This window comes from Agelaius tricolor, unplaced genomic scaffold (assembly GCF_023055355.1).
Source record: "Agelaius tricolor isolate 1412-34295 unplaced genomic scaffold, bAgeTri1.0.p SCAF_16, whole genome shotgun sequence".
NCBI classification, from domain to species: domain Eukaryota; kingdom Metazoa; phylum Chordata; class Aves; order Passeriformes; family Icteridae; genus Agelaius; species Agelaius tricolor.
In genome coordinates this window covers 5,496,644-5,514,207 of record NW_027269276.1, presented here as the reverse complement: position 1 = coordinate 5,514,207, position 17,564 = coordinate 5,496,644, and the positions used below count along the sequence as shown (strand labels likewise).

The 17,564-nt window shown below is 42.2% G+C and overlaps 1 protein-coding gene across 4 annotated transcripts in view; it reads left to right on the top strand.

The window, feature by feature from the left end:
* MCTP2 (multiple C2 and transmembrane domain containing 2) overlaps positions 1-11,351 on the top strand; it is a 125,372-nt gene extending 114,021 nt beyond the window's left edge. For all 4 annotated transcript variants that reach the window (XM_071441274.1, XM_071441271.1, XM_071441275.1 and 1 more), the window contains 4 exons: positions 1,363-1,472; positions 3,838-3,947; positions 6,299-6,396; positions 8,606-11,351. In XM_071441274.1, the coding sequence (XP_071297375.1) occupies positions 1,363-1,472; positions 3,838-3,947; positions 6,299-6,396; positions 8,606-8,674 (387 nt within the window). In that variant the 3' untranslated portion in view covers positions 8,675-11,351. The remainder of the gene's footprint in view (positions 1-1,362; positions 1,473-3,837; positions 3,948-6,298; positions 6,397-8,605) is intronic.
* The last annotated feature ends 6,213 nt before the right edge of the window (positions 11,352-17,564 follow it).

Below are 17,564 nucleotides of genomic sequence, written 5' to 3'. Positions count from 1 at the left end.
GCTGGCTTTTTAAACTCAAAAATTGCTGGGAAGAGAAATGGGCAGTAAGTAATTCAAAGTGGGATAAGGGCTGCATTCCCATGGCTGCCTGTCAGCATCCAGGGAAGGGTCACAGGTTATTCCAGCACCTTCTGCAGAGTGGTGCCCTCTCTCAGCCCCATACAGACCCTCTGCCAGCTTGGTAATGCCAAAAATGCTGGAACAAAAGCCCTCACCTCTGTGGCCCTGTGTGACCTTTAAATAGCCTCTGACCCTGTCCTGCATGGAGGAGGGATGTGGATGAGAACCCAGAGGCAGAATTGCAGCAGTGTTGATGCAAAAGTCTCTGGCCCTTGCTCATTCCCACCCACCCTTTCCTCTGCCTTGACTGGTGTGGGCCACGGATACAAAATGCTCTTTACCATCATCTCCCTTCTCTGGGAACAGATTGGTTAAAACACAGCTTAAAATGTTTTGTTGGTTCGTTTTTTGTTTTTTTAAAATTTTTTTTTTTTCTAAATTGGACTGATTTTTAAGTGTCTAAATGTGATGTAAAATCAGTGTCCAGGGCTCTGCATTTTGTAATAAGTGAATGTTTTGCTGATTTCTTGCAAGAATATCTGCAACCAAGCCAATTTGCATGCCTGTATGTGTGTTAGATTGCTGGCAAAGAAATGCTGAATGCTGATAATTGTATACTGGTTTTCAAGCCTGATTTAAGTAATTTTGATTTTTAATTCATTCTGTGCTTCCTTTTTATTTCTGCACATGTGTAGTAATGTCCTGTAATGTTGCTGCCTAAAATAAGCAGTAAGAAATGAAGTTGAGATGGCCGCTGCAAAGGGAAAATGACATTTTTTCCTTTCATCCTTTTTTTTTCCCCAGTAAAATAATAAGTCTCTGTATACAGAATGCTCAAAAATATTGCATTCACTATCTTGCTGCTAATTTATATACACAAACCAGCATGGCTGCGAGGGGCCTACAAAACTCAGAAATGTGATATTTAGAAGTTCTGCACAAGAATATTTTTGTTTTTGTGGAGCACTGAGCAGCCAGCACTCCACACCAGGGGTTCTCAGCACCTCTTATGCTTTGGCATCCAATTGTGTGAAATCCTGGTTGAGATCCTGCAGTCAGGTTGTGTTAGAAGATGAAGAAACCTCTGCCCATGTGTTGAGGAAAAGGAAGAAAATACAGGGATCTATACAAATAATGTTGGTTCTGTGTGATAAACCCAGGGTGTTTGTTCTGTGCTTCCTTCAGTGAAATACTTGAGGTCACGGATGGATCAGCAGTGCTGGAAATCTTATTTTCACCATGTGTCTATGAACACCCTAGCAAATTATTAAAAGTTTTGGTTTTCTGGTTTCTTTTGATTAGGAATCTGAGAAAAAGGGGCTGATTGAGAGAATCCACATGGTCCAAGAGATCATCATAGCTGTTCAAAGCATCCTGGAAGAAATAGCATCGTTTGGAGAGAGGATTAAAAAGTAAGTAATAACCTTTTCTTGCTTGACCATGATTTGAAATGAATCAGAACCAGGAGGATCAAGGTGGAGTAATTGTCTTGCTCCAAAAATGGCTGCAAGGTGCAGCAGGATAAGCTGGCCAGTCCCACCACTGCTTCTTCTCTTACAGTCTTTTATTCCAAAACACCTTTGCAGAGCACAGAGAAGAGGAGAAGCAGTGTCCTTACTGATGCAGCTTTCATGTTTGCCTGAATTTTGCTTTTTTGTGATGGGGTGAGGAGTCATGGGTGCCACAGACGATGCTTGAAGATGCGGTCACAGAAGCATCAGGCATTTCTTCTCAGTCCCATCACAGAAAGTGGGTACTGATGGTCAGTGTCGCCTTTCCCATGCCCTCCCCATCCTGACCTGGCTGTTGGGGTCACCACTCACTTGTGTCCCTGGCCAGCACATTGATCTTCTTCTGTCTTTGCCATTTTGAGCTGTCTGCTTCCTGCTGGTGCCACGAGGAAGCCCAGAGGGGGTTTTCAGGGTCCCATGGCAGGGGGGGACACACAGAGGGTATTCCTGACCTTACAGGTCAGGAGGGAGGTGAAGAGCCTAAAAAAAAAAAAATAAAAAAAATCCCACAGACAAACACACACAAACCTTTTATAACTCAGTCTTTATTGGAGCTTAATTGATCCATATTGTTGTCTGTTTTGAACACAAAGTGATGGTTTGTGACCGAGCCTCACTTTAATGAGGAGCTGGGTTCAAGCTAAAAATACAGCAACCACATGTGCTGTGGTGCCACACTGGACACCCCAGCTGGGGTGGAAGTGGCCCAGAGATGTATTCCAGTCTATGAACAGGGCACTGTTCTGCCCAGCTGCATGGCAGGAAGACTCCAAGCACTTAAACACTATTAATTCTTGTATTCATTTTGCTAACAATGGCCTTAAAGAACACGTTGGGTATTAATGTGGACGCCCGATGTAATTTCAGAAGGATTCTGTTGTAGCTCGGCAGTGATGTGCCATTAAAAAATTGCTATCAAAGTTTTTTTTGTAAGTGACAGACTGAATTGTGCTACAGTTTCCGTCTGTCACTCCAGTTACACAATCATAGGGAGTTTTCATAGTTTAACTCAATTGAGCTGTTTTGCTATTTTTTTTTTTTTTGCTTTAACTTAAGCTACATTGATTGATAATGATGGGTCCTCTCCCACCTATTTTTACTTAATATTTAATACGTCTATTGAAGCTTAAATGTAATTCTTGAAGCGTCCTATTAATTTTATCTGTCAAGGGAAGTTTGTCTTATTTTATAGCCTGATAAGTGGTCCAGATTCATTCTCTCTTCTTCCTACTCCCCATCATTGTGATATGATGAAGTTAGCAGGCAGATTGTGTGAAACAGAGATGCCCAGATCCATAAATCCTCCTGTGGACTAGCAGGCATCCTTGTAGTCCAGGTATCTCAACATTTGGTGCAGGGCATAGGTTTATGTCTTACAATGGCACAGGGGGAACAAAGTAATTCCAAAGATGTGTTAGCAGTGGCTTCTCACCTTCAGTCCATCATCGACTTGCAGATGAGAGGTCTGAGTGAAATAAAATCCTGTTTTTCACTGCAATGTGGCCAAAGTCTGAAATGCTGTAGTAACTGAGCCTTTCAAGAGCGCTCCTCTTGGGAAAGATCTGATGTGGATTGTTGGAATGCAGAAGCTTGGGCTGCTGCTGGCTTATTACAGCTTATCCCAGCCAGCATCCTATACTCAGTGTAGTAAAGAATTGCTGGAAATGTAAAGATCTAGGACGAAATGTATGGATATGTAGAGAGATTTTTATAGAATATTATGGCCCTAATGTTACATAGAGAAATTACTCGAACTGCTCTTTCACAGTTTGGCATCCTAATCAGTCCAATGCAAGTTATTTGCTGGGGTTGACTCTGGCTCCCTGCCCCACCTGGGTCGTGCACTGGACACACACCTTGTGTCACCTCCACTGTGACCCAGTGGAGCTGGCTCACCCCTGTTTCCAGATCAGATAATCTGCCCATGAATAATGGAGAGCTGAGTGGCCAGCAGAGACGTGTGACAAGTGCCACACATAGAAGAAGAAACAAAAACAACTCACATGCCTAACAACTTCACTGAGCTCCCCAGGGCTCCTCTTGTCTTCCCTTACTGCGATAGCTGCCTCTCAGGTATCTTCCTTAATCTGTTCTAGCATCCAGATGTAGCAATCTACTTATCCACCTTCCAAAGTGTCTGCAATTTACAGCATATCTGACTGCACTGAGCACTGCAAAGGGGTCATTAAATTATTATTGTGAAGCAGAGAACAGACAGTGTCCAAGAACAGGAATGTTGAGAGGGATTGTGTTTTTTTCCTTACAGCACATTCAACTGGACGGTGCCTTTCCTCTCTGTCCTGGCCTGCTTGGTCCTGGCAGCAGCAACAGTTATTTTGTATTTTATACCACTGAGGTACATTGTTTTAATCTGGGGTAAGTACTCCGCTGGGTCTCATTTGTATGAGATAAATACAATATATGTCTACAGAGTGAAATCAAACAAGCTTTAAACGACCTGTTACACAGACAAACAAGTGCTGTTGCTTAGAGGTGAATAAAGATGTTATGAACTTCTTAAAATTACCATTTCTCCCCCCTGGGTTATCCGATAATTTGCTTTTCTTAGGGTTCTTTATAAGTTTCCAACAGCACCACAAGAAGAGCATTAGCCTAGATAAGCTACTTTCAGTGTTATTATTCTTCTGCAGGAAAGTAATTAGCTTCCTGGTGCTGGAGCTCTCCAGCTGGGAAATGGTAGGAAGTGGACAAGATGTGTTTGCAGAGCTGGACCATGTAGATTTGGACCCTGGGAGCCTTTTGGGTCTGAGTATCCTGGCAGTCAGGACAGGCTGTGCCCAGTGGGAAACACTGAGCATCTCCTTTTGTCATGGGTCAGAAAGTATTTGTATGAAGATACACACAGAGGAGCTTTTAAAAAGTAAAACTTTCCTGGTGGCATTATGAAGAAATGTGAGGTCATATTTCACAGAAGGAGATGGCATTCAAGGGCACAGGACTAAGAGGAATGGCTTTAAACAGCAAGAGGGCAGGTTTAGATTAGATACCAGGAAGAAATTCTTTCTTGTGAGGGTGGTGAGCTCACAGAGAAGCTGTGGCAGCCCCATCCCTGGAAATGTCCAAGGCTTGCTTGGACAGGGCTTGGAACAACCTGGTCTAGTGGAAGGTGTCCTGCCTGTAGCAGGGGGCTGGATTAAGATGGTTTTTAAGACTCCCTCCAAAACCATTCTATGATTCCAGCTGCTGAAGGATTTCTACGTCTCCAAATGACCTCCTGTCTTATTTAGGGTGCTAACTTTTATCTCAGCCTTGAGGTAGAGAGGTGTGGAGAGCACAGTGCAGGTAAATCCTCCCTGAGCTGCAGAAGCTCAGCCCTGATGTGGCTCTGAGTTGTAGGGACCCCCTGTGACCCCTGGGGCTGGGCCATCAGCTGCTGTCTTGGCTGTAGAAAAGGGAGGGAATGAGAAGGTGGCATTAAAAAAAAAAAAGCCATTCTTGGGCAACAGCAACAAAGAAATAAAGGATTAAATCAAACAAAAGAAAGGGCAAAAAGAAAGGGGAGAAATTGCTGGGAGTAAAAAGTTCAGTAAGGAAATATTGTTGTTCTTGTATGGAAGACATGGTGAGTACATGAAAACTATACATTCATTCAACATCATCCAGAGTGACAGGGCCTTCAGATATGATACATGTTAAACAACTACCCTGTGGCAAGGCCTCAAAAGACCTTATGGTATTTTCTGTTTTTTAAAAATCAGGTACACAGAAAATTGTGTTGTCATTTTGCTACAAGTATATGGCTTAAAAGCTGAATCTCAGATGTGAAGCAGGTACATTTCAGGGAGAGGAGAAGGCTGGAGCAGCCATCACATTTGAAATCACTTTCAGGGAAACCACTATGAGGTTTTGGACAGGGGCATGATGGAATTGAATGCTGTATTATGATCCTCAGGGGCAACCAACATTTGAATTTTTTTGCTATTCTTTAAAATGGGTTAGCTGATTTTCTTCACCTAGAAGACCTTAAGAGAGGCAAGAGAAGACCTTATGAACTTCACAATAACATGAACATTTCAGTCCCATGGATCTTCTGTCCAGACTAGGGACCACCTCTGCCAACTGAAGCTTTTCTAAGTCCATGGAGATGGACTGCTATTGCTGCAGTTCATAAGCCTAATTATTTACACAAAGATCAAATTAAAGTAAACCTTGTGATAAGGTTTTACATTGTCCCACAGCATCATAATATGGACAGTTTGGTCAATGTGGCTCTGCAAAAAGGGGCTAAGCCATGAGGGATGGGGAAGGGAAGCTTTCATTTTCTGAAGAGATGGAAGGAAAATTTTTCCCAGTTATTTTCAGAGCTTTCCAGTTGGTCATGTAGGATAGCAGATTTGACAGCACACTTGGCTTTCATTGTGTGTATTCTCCCTATAGTATTCCCCAGAATGAATTCTTGCTGCAGTCACTTTTCACCACGTTGTTGGCAGCACATGGTCCCCAAAGTAGAGAAATACCTTTATCAGTGATGTCCTCTACTTCCTCCAGGACCCACTTGTGAGTGATTCCACGTGACAGGGAGCATGTGTGTGGCTTTAAGTCTGAGGCACTGTTTTCACACTAATTTTTACTTGTGAATTCCCTTTCCCTTTCTCACCTTGCCTGAACAAATTTAGAAGGAGGGAGTAGAAAAGGCTCGTATTATTTTGTTTGTCTTTATTTTTTTTTTTAATTTTTTTTTTTTTTTTTTTTTTTTTATATCCTAGGCATAAATAAATTTACTAAGAAGCTTAGAAATCCCTATGCCATCGACAATAATGAGCTACTAGATTTCCTCTCCAGGGTACCATCTGATGTTCAAAAGGTAAGTAATGAATGGCCACAACCAACAGAGGCAAGGAGTGACACTGAGAGCAGCTGGGTGCTCCCTTTGGGAATACAATACCAGAGACTTTTGAATAAGGGAGATAAGGAATCTGGGGAAAATCCACAAAAGGAGGGGGGGAGAGAGAGTGTTAGAAGAGAGGGGAGCCCAAATTCTTTGTCAGAAGGATAAAATGATTGAGGAAAAATTATCCTGAAAAGACCTACTTAAAAATGATCTGGAAAATCACTCAGCGTGGTTACTGAGCTATGGTTTTCGTCACCTTTCTGCTCCGGTATTTGTGCAGAGGGAGGAGAAAAATAGTCTCTTTGATAGAGATAACCATCCAAAAGGATTTGCTAAATTCTCCTCTTTCTCAAGATAGGGGGAGGAATGGGGGGGAATTATTTCTGTGACATTGTGCTTGAGCTCCAGGCCTCCTTTGGACAATGCCCTGCTCATCTTTTTCTTTAAAGGAAACCCTGACATGTGTTTAAAATACTCTACAGTTGATCAGATCAATCTTCTACCATTATGGAATTATAAGTTTTAATCTAACCAGAATCTATCCTCCCTCAGTTTCAGTCAAGTCTTGTCTCTTCTCCCATTTCTTTGAAACAACAACATTGTCTTCAGCAATCTCGCCTATCTTCCTGGAAATTATTTGAACAATAAATCCTTTCGAATGTCAAGATCTGTTTATTTCTCTTGGAGGAGGGAAAATAGTCTTGCTGGGTAATGAAGCCACACAATATAAAGGATTCTTTCTTTTGTTTTCACTGTCTGGAATCTGTGTTCCCAGGCCCTGATCCTGATGCCCAGGATCCCTCTGACATTGTGCCTTTCTCTGGGGCATTTCCCTGTGAGGTGCTGCTCACTGGGAATAAGGGGATCACAATCTTACCCATAGTGACTTGATGCTGTTGGAGACAGAAACTGAATTGCTCACATGCAGTGTTGGGTTTTCCAACCCAAGCAGGGTTGGAAAAAGCTTCTTTATCTCAAGAGGCCACCAGACTGGTTGGTGGCAGCACTAATAACTGGAAAGCAATCTCACCATGGACTGGTGGGAGGAAAAAACCACTAAGCAGGAGCAATCATAAAGCCATTAAGCTTCAGTGTATTTTTATTTGTTGTCATTGCTCTTATAGAGGCCACTGGATTTGCAGTGATGGTTTGCATATGCCCTTTAAATGTTTATGTTTAAAGATAAGCTGCTTTTCTATTTATGCTTTATTTAACATTTACACTTACAACATTTCCTTGAGTGGTTTCTATCATATTGGGATCCTTTGAGCTCTCCAAGGAAAATGATCACCATTTTCTATGGGAGGAATGATAAAAGTTCCTTGGATGGGACAAAACTTGGAGTTTTCCACTAGTGCTGAAAATAGTGACAGCCACACACTTCAGGGACAAGTCATCCATGGAAGCTCCAAAGCCCTTCTGCCTGCTTTGTTCTGTGTGCTACCAATGCATTCAGCATTTCACTGGGGTGCTGCAGTGAGTTAGAAATTACTCCTATCTGTACAGTACCCCTTTACAACCACATGTCTTGGACAGAAGACAGAGGAGGAGTGAAAAAGATGGCATTTTCAGCCAAATTTTCCCCATGATTTCAGTGGGAATACTTTTGTCTCACACAACAGACAATTTGAAGATTACGCCATCCTTGACAGCTTACCACACATGTTTTAATCATTATATTGTATATGAATTTGTTTTGAAAGGTGGAGGTAGCTTTGTCCAGTTTCTATTTAGGAGAATACTTTCCTTTTTTGAAATTATTAAGTATTTCAGCATCCCAGGGTCTGTGTATGGTTTTGACAACTGTCATCTTACTGTCTATTGGGATCCACTTGAACTGAGACTCCTGAGAGAAGTTTATTAAACTAATAGGTTAATGCCAGAAAGATAAGAAAAACAACTCCCAAACCAAAACAAACCCAAAAAAGATTTCTGAAATCAGGTAGAACCCCATGTATCTCATTAGAAAAATCTGCTTTTAATATTTTTGTTTCAAGAAATGATGCATGACTTCTCAAATCCTTCCTGCAATTAATCCCCCATGTTCCTGTGTTTAGAAAATGATTCATTACTTTTGAACCTTCCTTAGTTTCCCTGGGTTTGTCCTGGGGGAGCCATTAACACGCGCTGCAGTGAGCTAGAGTTACCTAAGTGCAAACGTCATGCCTGTTTGTTTTTACAGGTGCAGCAGGCTGAATTGAAACCATCCAGCAGCTCCAGCCCCATCAGGAAGAAGCGGAGCACGCTCTAGGATGCAGCAGGGTTTGGGAATGCAGCACCTCCCTCCCTGCACACACGTGTGCACACACTGCACCCCTCCCCTCCTCATGCTTCAGAACAACACTAGAGTCACTTGCCACGGACTTTCTCGTTCTTGGAAGATGTGGTTTTTGATAAACACTTATCTTGGGTTTCTTTTCTGGGTTGTCTTTTTGGCATGGAATCCCAAAAAAGAGCAAGGTGAAATGTGAATGATTTTGTGGGATGGGGAGGAGAATGGAAGAGGATGGTGCAACTGCACCTTTTATTTTTCTTTTTTTTATTCCCCCCTTTGATTGTAGAGACAAGGCTGGATGTGGCAGCACTCCCTGTGTTATGTAGGAAGAGATAATTCTGCTTAGTGTAGCAGATCAGCTGAGCTGATGTGAGGAGATGCTCTGAACCAGTTTTTAACATATCCAACAGATTTACATTAAGATATGAAAGCTATTCTTTTCTGAGTTAAATCACTGTGCCTAGAAAGGTTTAAGCTCTGAATTAACGAGTCTTTGATACCCATCTTCTGTTCAAGCAGTGTACATTTTAAAAAGTTTTTTATCATAATTAGCAGAAAGAGCTAGGAGCTCCAACAGTATCTCAATATTTCATCCTGCACTTGTGGGTTTTCCTTTTTCCTTTTTTTTTTATTCTTTTTTTTTTTTTTTTTTAAGCCCAGCCTGTGGTTAACTCTTTATATACTGGAATCATCAGAGATCCATTGCTGGCAATGGATGCATGAAAACCTTATGCCATGAAAGGATTAAGAGAAAAGGCTAACTCAGTGACCTGAAAAGACTCTGTTGGCTTGCCTTTTATAATTCCATCTCATCAGATATTTTCAGCATAGCTGTTGTTTTCCTGTCTAAATCCAGAGGGGTCAACACTACAGATCCAAGAGGAAAAGAAAAACCAACACTTTACAACCTTAAAGAAACAAGTGCTTGTGCAGAAAGAGAGCACGTGCCCAAAGAAGTGGTTGTGCAATAGGGTGCAGGCTTTGGTCCACCGCTGGTGTCTTCTTGCAGTCTTTCCTGGTGGTTCACAAGGAGAGGACCCAAAAGTGAAGTCAAGTGGAAACAGCAATGGAAAGACAGAAGAAAGGACCCCATTTTGTGTTCTGTGGAGAATGTGATTTTTGGCTTGCTTACCAATTTTTTAGCAATTGTGCACTTGCTTAATGTATTTCAGAAAATGAGCATTAGTCAGGTTGTTTGACTGGGGAAACTAAAACACAGAATCACGTGTAAAACCTGCTTAATTTTGCTGATACTGCAGCCCTCGGTCCTTTAGGTGCTGTGGGACATTTTGGGAGTGATTTGTCACCACAAGTCATTGGCAGCATGAGAGCTGGATTTGTTGCTTATGATTCTCAGGCAGGGATTACAACCAGCATTCCCTGAGGTACTTGACAGTACAAAGAAATGCAGAAACCTGAGAGATAAGATTCTTTTTTGTAAAAAAAAATAAAAAGAAAAAAAAAGAAAAAAAAAAAAGGTTTTGAAAGTCATCTAATAAAAGGTAGAACAGTTAAAACCTTGCTTATGGATTTGTGATCCAGATGGAGTTGTGTGTGGTTCCATAGCACAATCCTTGTGGGCTTGTTCCAGGAATCTGAAGGAGGAGGAAAACTAACAGCAGACTATCTTCCACTGGGTTATTAGGAAGATTCAGTAGTTTTTCATAAGTTTATTTTTCAAAGTCCCACTGTGCCTTTGAATAAGGACAGGCACATTTTCATATACTTGATTGGCTAAAGAATGTATTTTGCTTATGCAAAGCTGTGTGTAGCTGCAAATGGAAGGATTGAGGAAAGATTATCCTGGTTTAAAAAGCCACAAAAATGCCTCTTTGTTTGCACGTGTGCTTGTGTACCCATGCATATACAGAGTTGTGTATAAAGAGTACATGTATAATGTATTTGTAGGCGAGTGTGTGGGGGAAAATGGGTGAATATACAGATTTAAAAACCTTGAAAATGTTTATGAAAAATGCCAAAGATTCTAAAGCTTATCATCTCGCGTCTGTTCTTCTTCATTTTGTATCTTTCCCGGCATGTCTCTCTGGCTGAGCCAGATCTCTGCATGATTTGATTTACTTCAACTTAATGAAGCTGGTTGGAAAGAGCCTTGTAGAAATTACAAAATCTCCAGTAAATCTCCTTCTTGTACATACAATAGATGTCCACGGAACCCTTTTGTTAAAGCAGTTTCTCAATCTTCTCTGTAAACAATGCCTCATTGTCTCGCTTCAAACTATCATCTGGTTTATCATACTGTAATCTTGTCATTTTGTAAGGACCAAAGTCAGGCATATTTAAGCAGGCGTGTGGGATCTGATCGCTGATTTGAGTGAAAACATTCAACTGCAGGGAAAACTGTTTATTTATTCAGAAATTCAGATTGATACTTTAATACTTTAGAGGGTTTTTCTGTAGGTTTTTCCACGTGGAACTGATTTCTGTTCAGGAGACAGGGTGATATCTTTTTTTTTTTTTTTTTTGATGTCTTTTTTTTTTTTTCAGAATAATTTGTGTTAATTGTTTTGCTGGAGACATACCAAATGAAGGGATTTGGATGGTCCAGTACCTATATATGTTGTGATGAGCTCTTTGTTTTGATAAATGCTGTTTGAAATGCAATAAACATTTGAGGTTAAGCTGATGCTTTTAATTTGTCTGGATTAGGAGATATGTTTCACATTCTTTGCAAAATGCTGTGCTATAATATTTAGTATCTGACTAGGTAAGCAAGGATATCCCTTGGCAGTGCAGTGTAACCATTCACACTGGAGTTTGCTTGGAGTAAGGAGTGTAAGTGCATCTCCTGCTGCAGCAGGAAATGAGGTAAAGCCTCATTTTCCCATCAGACCAGTAGTGCACACCAGGAAGGAATTTGGTTCCTCTGATACCCTAACTGAAAAATTGACAAAATACATTCTAACCAAACCTTAACCTTTAGATTTTCCATCCTTTAAGTAAGCTGATAGAATGTTTTGGAAATGGTATCTTTGGTTTGGAGACTATGGCATGTGTTAGTAGTGAATGCTGTTCTGATTTTAATATTGTGTGTTGTTTTATCTGTAACGCTCCATGTGTCAGGGCCCTGGTGCATCTATCCCTGTAAATCTCACAGAGGCTTGATAAGAATACCTGCTCCTCTGCATCCTAAGAGTTACCAGCTCAGAAGGAAGCTGAGATACTCCAAATTATTGTTGGTTTGTTGCAGATAGAGTGTTTTAATCATTCTCGAATTTGGGTAAATTAAGCCAGGTGAAATATGATTTTGGGACAAAGAGAGTTTATCAGAGGGGAAGACCCTCAGCAGTAACTGAGTAATTCAAGGTAAATGTGAGCAAAGGATATATTTATGATTAATGTAAATATTCACTAACATTTAGAAATACCGTTGGAGTGAAAACAAAAAAAGTCTCTTGACATTATAGCATTTTCAATCTACTTTTCTCTGTGATGCTTTGACTGAGAACAACACAGCATTTCAAGAGAATTTAGAGGGTCATTTTGTTTTGCATGAAAGACGTGCTCATCTGACATAAATCATGAAACTGAGCACGGGGAAGCAGGAGATGGCATCCAGGTCTCAGTGTTTGCAACAGCACCAGCACCTGGGCAGGCACGAGTTCAAATTCTCAGCGTGGCTTTAACCTGAGGGCTGGAGATTCTTGTTAAATTTTACGTGAACGAACGTTGCCAGTCGGTTCCTGTGCCTTGGATTGAACACCTGCAAATTCCCTCTTGGCTGAGCATGATGGTGTGCCTCTTGCAGGGGAAGAGAGTGAGAGCTGGAAGACTTGCTGGTGTAAAATTTGTGCTGATGTCCTAGAGCAACCAGCCATCTAAGCTCTTGAGGACTTCTTGCAGAAGGAAGGTGGGGCAGTCTCATGGACTGGGCACATACATGTGATTCTGGGTCTTACAGGGTCAGGTTTAGATGGTCAACAGATCTTGCCTCTCACTCTTAAGCATTGTCTGCTAGGATGGCTCAGCCAGCACATTTAAAGAGTGGCTTTCAGCCCGAGAAGGAAGCAGAAGTGGCCCTCAGTGGTTTGGGGCATAGATGGATGGGTTTGGGTAGGGAGGCTGTGCTAGGGAATGCTTCCCCAGGGAACCTAGGGACTGCTGAGCTGGGGATCTCTCCTCCATGCTGGATTTCTTGTGATCAGACTTTCAGCAGATGAAAGAATGAATTTTTTTGCTGTCGATCTCTGCATTTTGGTAAGTTGCTCTTATGGTGGGATAAAACATTAAATGTTGAGTTGTCATCTACAAACTGAAGGTGATAAAACCCTAAGGACTTGGGCCTGCCACTTCAAATGCACGATCAGCCTCAATTCCCCTTCAGTCCCAAAGGATCCAAATGCCTTTGGGACAGTGCAAAGTCTGCTCACCAGTAGTGTTACAGTAATGCCTTCAGATGCTGGTGAATGCTTCAATTTCACATTCAGTATGGTAAGTGAATATAAAGGGGAGTGTCTTAGTGACACTACTCTTTATTTCTATCCTGGGTATTTTTTTTCAATGAGATCACATGAAAAGAAACCAACCAAATTATTTCTATTTCTTGAGCAAACGCTGCTACTTCTATCCTAGCTGCTGTATGTGGAATATGGGATTTGACTGGTCTTTGGTCTCTCACTATCATGATATCTTGGGTTTTAGCTTTCTATTTTTTTTTCTTTTTTAAAATTTTATCCTGCTTTGGTGTGTGGGTCTGGGTTTCATATAAGGGGATAGTAAGATGTGGGTTTTCATATACAGGGATAAGGCAATTGATTTTTTGGGCCTGTATCTGTACACAGCTAAACCACATATTTTTCACTTGCTCAGTACTGCCACCTCCCAAAGTAAAGAATATCTCTCATCCTCATTTTCAAGAGGAGATGCACAGTGGAAAGAGCATATGTTCCTATAGACAAAAAAAGCCTGTTAGATTCAGTGACTTGTGTGCTAAATTTTGCTTTGATCATGGCTGTCTGCTTTCTCCCTCCATCTTCTGTCTGCCCATGGTCGGTTTGTTCCAGAGTGAGTATCTGAAACCACACAGCAGCTACAACCTGAGAAGAAGGGCTGGGAGGGGGGTGAAGTGTCCCTCCAGCCCTGGCAATAGATGACTTTACTGAAAGTCAATGCCATTCCCTTGCATTTATCACTGCCACTCTTGCTCTGCATATTTTTGGTATTCGCCATGCATTGTTAGCAGTGATTGTCATGTAATTAAATCACTGCTCATCACAAGAGCCTATTTTTATGCTGAGATAAGCATCAGAAGTCTGCTGCAGCGTCCCCCAGATCAATAAAGATGTTCCCTGTAGGATTACAAATAGTCTGGGGTTGTACAGGGCACTAGAATTAATTAGGAATGATTTCTCTTTTTCTTTTTTCTTTCAATACATTTTTAATTGTTTATCCATTTTCGATGGGCTTGTTTTTAACTCTGCTGTGCTGGCCCAGATGCTTCTGTTCAGACTTTTTCAGTAGGATATGATACCAATTTGGGCAATACCATTTGATGTAAGCAGTCACAATTATCATCATCTTTCCATAGCCATGTGTGACTGTTGCTTCAAAATATGTTTTTGAGTGAGGTGTTTGCATCTCAGGCTTTGCATTTGAGATTACAGTTAAATGGGTTTATTAAATGTTTGAACTTTGAGATCCAAGCACAATGAGTAACCTTCAGGTGCTACCCTGAAGATTTTGGTGTTTTGATCAGAATGCCAGAGGGCAAGCGGAGAAATTCGAGCCATTTGCCCATGGTCACAGAGCCAGTATGTGGCAGAAAAAGCAGCATAGATTATTTTGATTTAGGCTTTCCTAGTCTCAGCTGTCCACTTCCCTTTGCATTGTTTCTACATTTTGTCCTGTTTGTGGGGCAAACTGGTTGTACCACCCTCCTGTGATCCATAGGAGCTGTGAGGTGTGAGACAGAAGTTTCTGGAGAGTTTCCATAAGCAGAGTGGGACAGTCCATGAATGGATGAGGCATAGGGAAAGTGAAACTCTTCTTTTCCCCTCCCCTTAAGTCAAACAGCTGAGTGGCTTGTCCTTCTGGTCCAGCATCATCAGAAATGGAAACAACTTCTTCTGCTGTGCTGGTGAGAGTGTGTTTGCCCTCTCTAAAGCACAGGGAAAGAGTAGCTTCCTTTCAGGGAGTAGAAGCAGTGTCAGGATTCCTGTAGGTAAATATAACTTCCCTGCATGGAAAAACAATGAACAGTTGAGGTTTTGCACTGGCATTGCTGTACTAAAGTGGTGCTCTTCATGAGCTGCACCTCAAGTGCACTGAAATCACTGAAATCAAATGCCTGTGGAGCTCAAAGGTTTTGGATCAGTCTTCAAAACTCTGTGAGAGGGATAAAGAGTGGCCAAATTTGCTGCTGATAAACTAGGTGCCCCTAGTGCTGAGAGGATGGTGATGCCCTGAAAGAGGATTCCTCACAGTAACACAGTGTTCCATGGAAATTATTCTGGTAGTGATAGGATCAGTAGACCCCATGCCCAGGTCCACTACAGGAGAGAGGAAATACTTTAGTTTAAACCCATTAAGACCCAAACTATGTGAGTTTACTGCATCACAAACCAGCAGAAAGTGCCTGTGCCCAGAGCATGGTGTGATGCAGCTCCTGTCAGGCCCCCCAAACCCATCTGCCCAGGGTTGGCATGGGGCAGCACAGAGGATCTGTCAGTTTCTGAACATCTCTAGGTTAAAAGCTTGCTGAGAACCCTCTGAATTAACCTTTTTTTCATAGAATCAGTCAGGAGAGGGCTCCTGCACAGGTCACATTCTGCAGCAGGGGCTTGTTCTGTCCTCCCCTGCATCATTGAGCACTAAGAGTAGAAAGGGCACCATTGTTCTGCTTGTGCCAGCAGAGCCTGGATGATTCCAGCACTTGTTCTTGGCTCACCCCATGTAATAGAAAATTCACTTTTACCTCTTTTCCACTTGCCAGCCCCCTCCTTCTCCAGAGGGAAGGGGTTCTGGGGGATTTTGTTTGTCCCCTGAAGCTCTGCAGGGCTGCTGCCCCCAGAGGCAGTGCAAGGTATGAATGTGCTCAGAAAGTGAAGGGTCTGTGGAGTGGGATTTTGGCAACTTTTCTATTGCACATGCAGAGTGTTAGGCTTCTTTGCAGGGAAACTCTTTCCAAAATTATTTTCCATTTTCTCACGTGTTCAGTCATTTCCATCATCACAGTGTGACCTGGATTAAGGTAATTCAAAACAGGACATTCCTGTAAAAGCCTCAGAATTTTTTATGAGAAATAATTCTTCCTATTGCCAGATTGTAAGGTGAGTTTGTCCATTTTTTTGACTCTTATTATTAGAATTCAGGTGTATGAGATAAATTTAACACTGTCATACATTTTTTGGGGAATGGCTGGCATCCATGCTACACTGAAATGCTCAATGCCATGGAAAACTGGATGACTTAACCAGAGAGGGAAGTACACTGAGATTTTCAGTGGGCATTTGCCTTAAATTCAGTGAGCTCCATCCCAGTCCTGCTGAAGTCAATACCTTTTTCCAAAATCAGCCCTGGACACCCTTGCTGAGTGGTGACCTCTGTGGCAGTTGCACGGTTGCCTCACAGATAATTTGCAAATTGCCCATGAGCAGTGCAAACGTGTCCGGTATGGTGCTAATTTCCTGGCAAGGTCTGGGTACACGGATCCCACACTCTGCTCCAGGGGTGCTCCAGCCATGCCCAGCAGCCAGTGTGAAGGTTTGATTTCTATGCAGCATGTCAGGGATATCTGATGGATGGGCTCAGCCTCCTTTTCACATGTGTTTAGGGATCTCCAGCCAGGCCAGAATTTGCCAGATGACCACAGTGGGGAAGGCATCAGAAATATTTCCGTAAATATAACCCCTCCACACCCCAAAAAATTTATCTAGTTTGTGCATGGGTGTTACAAAACCCTTGTTCAGGGCTACAGGAAGTGGCTGGACATTATCTGTCCTGTATTCCGGCTGGGTTTATTTTGGGGTGGTCAGAAAGGAAATCCTAGTGGAGAGGCTGGTGGAACATTTTTGTTGAACTGATGTGAAAAAGAAAAATACCTGGCCATTTGAAAGGGTTTGAACTCTTAGCATAAGGCTCTGGGAGATGGATGAATGGTCAGAGGGAGGTGACGGGCGGGTCAGAGGTCCTGTGGCATAACTCATCACTGTGAGAAATCCCTGTCTCCCAGTGAAAGTCTAAGGACTGGCTGGCAGCAGCGTGATCTGTGGCAGCCAATTCATCAGGAGGATTTCCCGTCTGAATATGCAGATGTGTGCACAATTATTTTACCTATCTTCACAAACAGAGCCCGTGTCCCTGCGCGCTTAAATAAATCTTGGCACCGTCCTTTCCAGGAGGCATTTTGGGTTCAGCCTGGTTGCCTGCATCCTGCAGAGTTTTGTTCAGCAGAGTCCTTGCACACAGCCCGTCTCCTCTTCCCTTTCCGCTTCCCCTTCCTCCTCCTCCCATCCCACTGCAATCACTGCTGCCCAGACCCATCCTTCACTTGCACAAAACTGATTTCTGTTTATGGAGCAGCTGGCAGCAGCAAGGCTTGAGCACTGAGCGATGACTAAGAAACAAGCCCACTTTTCCCTTAGCTGTCAGGAGCTTTTAGAAATAACACCCTCCTCTGAGGAAGTCAGAATAGCAACAGGAAAATAAGTAAAACCTATTATAAAACAGTTGTCCAAGAACTTAGGCACGGCGCGGGGTAGAGATCAATATGCTGTGAAGGTTAAATCTATTTTCACACTGTGTTCTATTTCACAGTTTAATGGTGTTTTAATGTGTCTGTCACTGAGCCCCCTTCATGTTATGCAGGTAGAGGCTTTACAAAGAAGAAATAACGTTGGCTTTACAAGCT